The sequence below is a fragment of the Taeniopygia guttata genome, chromosome 25 (assembly GCF_048771995.1).
Source record: "Taeniopygia guttata chromosome 25, bTaeGut7.mat, whole genome shotgun sequence".
NCBI classification, from domain to species: domain Eukaryota; kingdom Metazoa; phylum Chordata; class Aves; order Passeriformes; family Estrildidae; genus Taeniopygia; species Taeniopygia guttata.
Genome location: NC_133050.1, coordinates 5,106,628 through 5,114,957, shown reverse-complemented (window position 1 = coordinate 5,114,957; position 8,330 = coordinate 5,106,628). Strand labels below are relative to the sequence as shown.

Genomic DNA, 8,330 nt, shown 5'->3' with positions numbered 1-8,330 from the left:
GACCCTGTTGTTGCCTTCAGGGGAGGCAACGGTGACCTGGTTGCAAGAAGCAGCACGGCAGCCCGGCCTGTCCGGGCTACTCGGGCTAACGACACACGCTGACACCAGTGTGGTGGACGGTCGAAAGCGTTTATTATCTTATCTCATGGGTTTAAATAGTCTTGGGGGACTTTGCTACGTCAGAGGGGGGTTGTAGGGTCCCTAGGGTTAGTCGGGAGTGGAAAACTACTGGGTTAGGTGTGGTTACATGTTCTGGGGGTAATAGTTAACGTGAAGCAGGGAGAAGGGGGAAGGGTCTTTCTTTCCGTCACATCCCGAGATCTTCTGTTCGCCTGTCCCTATCTACCACACCCTGTCTGGATTCCAGGTCTCCCCAGAACTGCTCCATCCCGGCCCTTCTCACCTGCACAGGGCACGGGGAATAGACAGGGCTCTGCCCCACCCCGGGGCAGCTCAACATTCCCAGAGCTGCTGTGCCAGGGCTGAAGGAGGAAAATGGAGTTAAAGGCTGAAGGTTTGCAGGAATTGTGGTGTAAAGGCACCAGAGGGGCTTTTGTGGGCCTGAGCCCTGCCTGAGGACAGGTGCTGCCTTCCTTCCATCCGGGATCATGGAGAGCGGTTGCAGGCTCTGCCCAGAGCATGTGCCAGGCCCCGGGACACTGCTACACTGCCAGTGGGCACTGGGATCCAAACCACTGCCATGGTGACTTCTGCCTGCTGCCGGTGGTGGTGCCGGGACCGATTGGTGCTGGTGAGTTTGCAAAAGGAGCGATTTCCCCTCCTCCCTCCCGGCCCAGGCCGCCCTTGGCCCTGAGGGATCGAGCTCGAGCGGGGCGCCCCCTGCTGGCCGGGAGCGCTCCCTGCGGCGCCCCCTGCTGGCCGGGCACATTCCCTGCAGCGCCCCCTGCTGGCCGGGAGCGCTCCCTGCAGCGCCCCCTGCTGGCTGTGGCCATAACTGCACCAAAGACGAACAAAGAGCCCTGAGCGGGAGGGAAAGTTCTGGGTTTGAGTTGTTTGTTCTGTTCTGGTTGATAAATTTCCCAGTAAAGAGCTGTTATTCTTTTTCTGCACTTTTACATGGTAACCTCATCAGTTTTGAATTTAAAAAAGTTTTAGAGATGGGTCTTCTTATTCCAGCAGGGTTCCCACTTTCCTTGGCAGACATATCTCTTGTAAACCAAGAGGCATGATTACTCCTGGATTTCAGCGTGGAAGGGACAGACACCCCAAGAAGAGATAGGGTCAGGGACTTGGCCACCTCATACTCTGCCTTTTAAGCCAGTTGGGCCACCAAGGGCCCCTCTCCCCAGCTGGCAATTCTGGTCACCTGGCCACTCAGGAGCTGTTTTGGCAGAGTGTCACACAGTCCCCAGTGCTCAATGGCTGACAGACTGATGGACAGGTGGGGCCCCTGTCTCACCAAAGCAAGGCCTGATATGCCTCTGCCACAGACAGGTGTTCCAAAATGTCTCCAGACATCAAACTTTTCCTGTCTTTGACACCCCATCTTGTGCCGTGGCCTGATCCTGACTGCCCTGGGAAAGGGGGAGGCTGCGGAACCCCCACAGGGCCTTTATGACATCCTCAGGTGGGGAACATGGCAGAGGAGGGGATTGGGACAGGGGACAAGAGAATCCAGGGCCTCCTGAAGGCTGCATTGGCCATCAGAGCAAGGAAGATCCAGGGCGCTGACAGGTTCCTCTGGAGGAAATGTGATGGGAGGCAGCATCTGTGGTTTGTTCCCTTTTGGGGCTTTCCTTGGAAATTCTTACTTTTTGGCCCTTTGGATTCTGAATCATGGTACTGTTGCTTTTGGTTTTGTTCTCTCTTGTTATTTCAGGAAATTGTTCTTCTCTCAGCCCTTTAAGATCTTTGTGTCTCCACGGAGAGGAGGAGGAGCAGTTTTTAGAGGTAGCACACACATGTGTGGGTGCCCATGGGTGGGGACCCCCAGTGCCCCCCCAGTGCCCCCCAGTGTCACAACACAATCTCATTGATGTCACTGGTCTCACATGGTCGCCCGTGGAGTCCCGGCAGCTCCGTGTAGGTCACCTGGCGTTCTTGGGGAACGGTGATGCCAGAGGGCCCTGCAAGAGACACAGGTTGTGGGGACCAAGGTGGGGGATGACACCACTGGGTGACATGTCACTGTCCCCCCCCCCCCCCACTGTTCTCACGCTGTGCCTGTTTGGTGCTCACAACATGGGTGTACAGAATTTCCCCCTCCTCTGGAGTGGCCAGGGGCTCCGGGGAGGGCCTGTGGGGATAAAGAGATGTGTGGGAGGGAATGGAGAGCTGTGGGGTGGGGGTAAAAGGGGACTCATGGCTGGAGACACTCACTCACCTTTCCTGGTGCTTCCTGGCAGCTGCAGAGGAAAGAGGGGAGGGGTGACTGTGGGGTCGCCGGGGTCCTGACCCCTCTCAGGACTCCTGAACCCCCACTGGACTCTCAATTTCCCACTGGACTCCGAAGCGTCCCTGAAGCCCCCCAGAATTCATGAACCTCCCCAGTGTCCCTGACCAACTGATCTTCAAGAACCCAAAGCCCGGCAGGGACAGAGACCGCCCCCTCCACCCCTGCCAAATGCCTCCAGGGCCTCTGGAAGAACCCCCAACATCCCTGCAGGACCCGCCAGCACTTCCCAAAAGCCTGCAGGATTCTCAGCCAAGGTCACAGTTCTGGGTGCCACCCTATTGTTCCCCAATTCTGGGGGCCTCTACTGTCCATGGGACTCCCGTCCCTCCATTGTCTCTCACCCACTCGGTGCCACCGGTGCCAGGCCACAATGACACCCACGAGCAGGACCAGGAACAAAAGGGCCCAACGAATCCCTGCAACCACTGCAAGAAACAGAGTGGGACACATCAAGATCACCCATCACCCCAGGAATCATGCACTCCCTGGTGACCCTGTGTGACCTCACCGGTGTCCATGTGTCCCTGTGATGTCACAGTCAGGACTAGCTCTGGGCTGAGTGCCTGGTGACTGTCCAGCTGGTTGGCGGCCACGCACTGGTAGGTGCCCGAATGTCCCACATTGACGTCCCCAAGCTCCAGGAGGGGACCCTGGGCCACCTCCTGCCCGTTGTGCCGCCAGGCGAAGGTGACAGGGGCTGAGCCCACCTGCACCGAGCAGCGCAGGGTCACGGGGTCTCCTGCGCGCACCTGGTGTGCCAGGGGACTGAGGGTGATGGTGGCATTGGCCACGGGCACTGCGGGGACACAGACAGGGCTGAGGTCAAAGCGAGGGGCTGGCAGCTGGTGTGGGGGGATAGGGATGGGGGTATGGGTGGGAAGGGGGATGTCAGGAATGGGGTCAGAACATAAAGGGGTGAGTGGGGACATGGGGCAGAAGTGGGGGGACCCAAGAAATGTGTCTGGGGGACAAGGAGGTGCCCAGGGAGGGACCCAGGGAGTCTGTGGGGGCTCCCCGTGCCCATCCCCGCACTCACTGCGCACCGTGATGCGTAGCCAGGCACTGCTCTTCTGCACAGCCCCTCCCTCAGAGCGCACCTCGCAGCTGTAATTCCCCGAGTGGGAGACCCCCACGGCGGGTACCAGCAGCTGTGGGGACCCCTGCGGGACCCCCACCACCTGCCCGTCCCGGTAGAACACGTGCAGGAGGGGGGCTCAGGGCCACAGGGGGCTGGGGGTGCTGAGGCAGCTGAGAGTCAGGGGGGACCCCTCAGTGGGCTCGGGGGGAACTTCCAGCACTGGCACAGGGAAGGGCTCAGGGCAGGAAATGGGCGCTGGTGGGGCTGGTGACCCCCAGTTCCTGGGGAAGAGCTGTGGGGCTGTTGGGGTGGCGGCTGTGGGGTGCTCACCGTGCACTGTCACTGTCACTGGTGCCGAATCCTCCCATCCCTGTGCTACCCTGGAGTTCACCCAGCCCCTGCAGCGGTAGCGGCCGCTGTGGTGCAGCTGCAGATGGGACAGGAACAGCTCGGTCCCATTTTGGAACTCCACCAATTCCTTCTCCTCATGGTAGAAGAACACCGAGCTGACCGGGTTGCCCTGCCTGCACCGGCAGCGCAATGTCACCGTGTCTCCCTCCAGCAGTGTCTGTGTCGGCACCTGCAGCACCAGCTGGTCTGGGAGGCAGAGGGGTGCTGTCTCATCACAGAGCTCTGGAGGTTCCCGATGTCACTGGGACCTCTCTATTGGTCACACCTAGGGCACCAGGGGTCCCCAGTTCCCAACACGGGGGTGGGAACTAGGGGATCCCACAATGGGATGCTCTGGAAGTCCCCATGTGCAACAGATGGGCTCTGGCCATACCAAGAAGGTCACCCACGGAACAGAGCCCATGCAGAGGGCCAGAGGTCCTCACAGGTGCCAGGTCGGGAACTCCCAAACTCCCCTCACCATCTAAGACTTTCACATGGCGGCTGTGCCCACTGCCGGGTCTGTCACACGTGTAGGTGCCACTCTCGGTGACAGTGATGTGATCGTGTCCCTGCTGCCCCCAGCGCTGCCCGTCCTTGTACCAGGTGGTGGCATTGGCAGTTCCCAAGCCCTGGCAGGTCAGTGTCACCTGGTCCCACAGCACTGCTGGCCTCCAGGGGGGCTCCACGAGGAGCTGGGTGGTCTGGGCACCTGTGGGTGACAGGGCACACCAGCCTGCCAGGGCCACCAAGGGGCTGGGGACAGTGAGGTGAGGGGACATGGCATCCTCCGAGGACTCACCAGCGAGGCCGAGGGTCTGGGCTGGAAGGGAGAAAGGACAGGGCTGGGTGGGGGTGGCCCTGCAGGGACAGCACCATCTGGGGGCATGTGGTGTGGGGGCTGTCCTCCAACTGTCCCCATGGGAACACTGGTAGAGCATGGAGGTCTTGAGTACAGGGACACCTCAGTCACCCTTGTCTGAGGCAAGACACGGGGACACTGTGGACAGCCCATGTTTGCACAGGTCACCTCCACCAGCCCTACAACACCTGTCTGCACAGCCACATCCCCATGGCCCTATGCCCACCATCCCACTCTGGTGGCACATGTCCCCATGGCCCATCCTCATGGCATGTGGCCCTTGTCCCTGTCCCTGCATCCGTATTCTCCTGTCCCTCTCCCCACAGCTGCCCTAGTCCCAAGGTTCCTTCTGCCACATCCCTGTCCCAACATCACTATCCCTCTGTTGCTCTGCCCACAGCCACCCCACAACTCTGGTCACACTGGAGTCGAATGCTCTGCTGGCCTTGGGGACCTCAGGGGGCCCCGCAGCCCCCCTGTGCCCCCTCCCCACCGGTCTCTGTCTCACCAGGGCCCATCCCCGGGCTGCCAGGCCCGTGTCCGGGGCACTCACCCCACAGGAGCAGTGCCACCTTCCCGGCCATCCCGGTGTCCCCAGCCATGTGGGCTGGCTGTCCCCGCCTGCTGTGGCCACCGCTGCCCTGGCTGGCGGCTCTTCGGATGAAGGGGAAGGAAGCGAGGCCACGGCTCGTCCCCACGTGTAGGTGGCCCTTGGTGGGGGCAGGGTGGCCACAGGATGGGGGCAGGGTGGGGACCTGGTGGGACATGGGGGTGATGGTGGGACATGGTGGAGACGTGGTGTTGGCAGAATTTGGAGGCTGAGGTGGAATGGGGTGCCCAGGGATGGGGTCTCAGGGGAATGGGGGTCCCAAGGGTTGGGTGGACTCAGACTCAGGACTGGGGGTTCCAGAACAATGTGGTGTCCAGGGATTTGTGATCATGGGATGAGGGCCAAGGAATGGAGGTGCCAGGGGAAAGGGATTCCTGGGGGAATCAAGGTCCCCAAGGGAAGGGAGGTCAGAGGGACTGGAATTACTGGGATGGAATTCCTTGGGAATGGAGATCCTGGAAATTGCAATCCAGGGATGGGGGCCCCAGTGAAATGGGGACAGAAGGAATGGGGAGGAATGGGGATCCCATGATTGGGGTCCCAGGGGAATGGGGATTACAGGGATGGGCAGTGCCTGGGAGGGCATGGGGGTCACAGCTCCTTCTCTGGGTGCCTCAGATTTTGGGGTGACCCAGGGCCCAGCACAGCCTCCACCCTGGGGTGCTCATTTCCTGGGCAGGCCTCACATGGGGGTCCTGGGTAGCTCTGCCTCTGTGCCTGCCCCTGCCCTTGACTTTTTCCTCTCTTCCTGTTTTTCCCTTATTTTCCTCACTTTTGTGCCATGTCTCCTCACCACTGGTTTCCGGCTCAGCAATCCCAGGGAGCACCTGAGCAGGGAACGGGTAGGGGGGACCCAATGGAGGGGAAAAGTGGGGTGTGGGGGGTGCAGGGAAGGGTGGAGAGTCTGTGGGGGATGGAGGTGCTGGGCTGTGCCCCTCAACACTTTCACTGTCTTTTTCCTGGACAAGAAGGAAGAGGCTGTGCTGAGAGTCCGATGGGCAAGGGAAGGGGGTTATGTCTGGGGGGAAAACCAGGGGAGTCCTGTCCTGGGAGGTCCTTGTTTCGGGGAAATCCAGTCCAGGGGTGACACATCCTGGCATGGGGGGGGTCCTGTCGTGGATTTGGCACTTCCAGAAATGTCCCTGCACATTCCTGCCCGTGTGCCTGTTTCTGGGGATGGCACATCCTGGGCTCCCCTGTCAGTCCAAGCCTGGAGCCCAGCCATGGCCCAGCCCCACCGCACAGGGGTGGCCATGGCCCAGCCCCACTGCACAGGGGTGGCAACTGCCCAGCCCCACTGCACAGGGGTGGCCATGGCCCAGCCCCACTGCACAGGGGTGGCCACTGCCCAGCCCTGCTCTGGCCAGCCCCAGGTGGCAGCCAGGACCTGAGGGTCCCCCCTGCCCCCTTGGCTTTGATTCTGGCAGCTTTAGAGCTGCTGCAGAGGTGAGAATTCTGTGAGCGGAAATGGCCTGGCTGTGGTTTGCTCAGCCCTGCAAAAAGCACAAAACCGAAAGGGAGCCCAAGCAGTGGCTCTGCAAGGGCCTTTGATGGTTTCAGAGCAGGGGTGGCTGGATACCCCCCCTGCAGGGGCAGCTTTGGGGGAACCAGTCTGGAAATGCAGCAATTGATCATGCTGTCCCTTGCAGCAAGGGTCTGAGTTCCAAAAACCCTGCAAAGACAAAAACATTTTGCACAACAACCTGACCAGGTCCCTCCTCCTTCCCGTCTCAAACTTGCAGACCCATGGAACATCCTGGGAAGAATATTTGGGGTTTGGCTCAGCTCCCCAACAAGAGGGAGTTGTGTGGAATTATCGAGCAGTGGCTGTGTCCCATTGACGGAGCCCAAGCCTGGTTCGCGGCTCCGTGTGGTGCAAAAATCCCTCCTCCAAACCATGCTTCCAAAGAAAGGCTCAGTAGTCTCTTGTTGTTCGGTCTCAAGGCAGTTTATTGTAAGCTGTCTAAAAGATTTTCTTCTCAGACTGCTGTGGTTTGCTCAGCAGCTCAGGCAGAGGCACACACACCCCTGACACCCTCTCTGACTCCTGACTTCTTCTTCTCTCCCCCCGCCTATGGCTGCTGCTCTCTTTTATATGGTACATTACGAGATACATGTTTACTGTTTTTCCCCAATACCTACTACCCATATTAAATGGTGCTTTTCTACTCTAAACCAATGCAGAAGTGCCAACATCATCAAGAACATGGAGGTAAGGAAGAAGAAAGAGGAGGAACAGGACCGGCCTACATTTGTCCATCTTAAAACTTCTGACCCCCATGTACAAAGTAAAAACCCCCCTGTTCAGGTGTTAAAATCCCCCTGTACAATACTAAAAAATTCTTCTCTCTACTTTGTAACTACTTCTACTATACCATCTAACCCTCTGTGACTGCTTGTTCCACCTTCAAAGTTGGTAACTCCTTCCATGGCTCAAACTCAAAATCACAGCTGTTTCCAGCTGCCTGCCAGGGTCTCAAATGCTTCTCACCTGGGCCTGGAACCTCCAAAAATGTCTGAGGGACATTTTGAGTTCCAACATCCCATGGCCGTGGTGGGGTTGTGGGGAGTGACCCTGTTGTTGCCTTCAGGGGAGGCAAGGGAGACCTGGTTGCAAGGAGCAGCACGGCAGCCCGGCCTGTCCGGGCTACTCGGGCTAACGACACACGCTGACACCAGTATGGTGGACGGTCGAAAGCGTTTATTATCTTATCTCATGGGTTTAAATAGTCATGGGGGACTTTGCTACGTCAGAGGGGGGTTGTAGGGTCCCTAGGGTTAGTCGGGAGTGGAAAACTACTGGGTTAGGTGTGGTTACATGTTCTGGGGTTAATAGTTAACGTGAAGCAGGGTGAGGGGGGAAGGGTCTTTCTTTCCGTCACATCCCGGGATCTTCCGTTCGCCTGTCCCTATCTACCACATCTCCCCCCTCCTTATCATAAATAAAATGAGGTAGTCGTAGATATAGGCACTG

The 8,330-nt window shown here is 58.9% G+C and overlaps 1 protein-coding gene and 1 long non-coding RNA gene across 2 annotated transcripts; both read right to left on the bottom strand.

Annotated features, from left to right (window-relative positions):
- Positions 1 to 1,810: 1,810 nt before the first annotated feature.
- On the bottom strand, positions 1,811 to 4,500 carry LOC140680563 (Fc receptor-like protein 4). Its single transcript, XM_072918356.1, has 7 exons — positions 4,488 to 4,500; positions 3,825 to 4,091; positions 3,453 to 3,629; positions 2,925 to 3,212; positions 2,758 to 2,841; positions 2,345 to 2,366; positions 1,811 to 2,257 (listed from the first exon to the last, which is right to left on the bottom strand). The coding sequence occupies exons 1-7, from the start codon at positions 4,498 to 4,500 to the stop codon at positions 2,146 to 2,148; spliced, it is 963 nt and encodes a 320-aa protein (XP_072774457.1). The 3' UTR covers positions 1,811 to 2,145.
- Positions 4,501 to 4,517: 17 nt separating this feature from the next.
- LOC140680614 (uncharacterized) lies at positions 4,518 to 5,402 on the bottom strand. The gene is made up of 3 exons (XR_012051971.1): positions 5,300 to 5,402; positions 4,687 to 4,707; positions 4,518 to 4,596 (listed from the first exon to the last, which is right to left on the bottom strand). It is a non-coding gene; the product is annotated as an uncharacterized lncRNA (long non-coding RNA).
- Positions 5,403 to 8,330: the final 2,928 nt, after the last annotated feature.

Excerpts from the sequence above, each read along its gene's own strand:
- LOC140680563 (XM_072918356.1), bottom strand. Across the intron at positions 3,630-3,824 it reads AGTGACAGTGACAGTGCACG|CCCCCCTCCTGCACGTGTTC; the intron begins GTGAGCACCCCA and ends TGTGGCCCTGAG. Across the intron at positions 2,258-2,344 it reads GCCAGGAAGCACCAGGAAAG|GCCCTCCCCGGAGCCCCTGG; the intron begins GTGAGTGAGTGT and ends TTATCCCCACAG.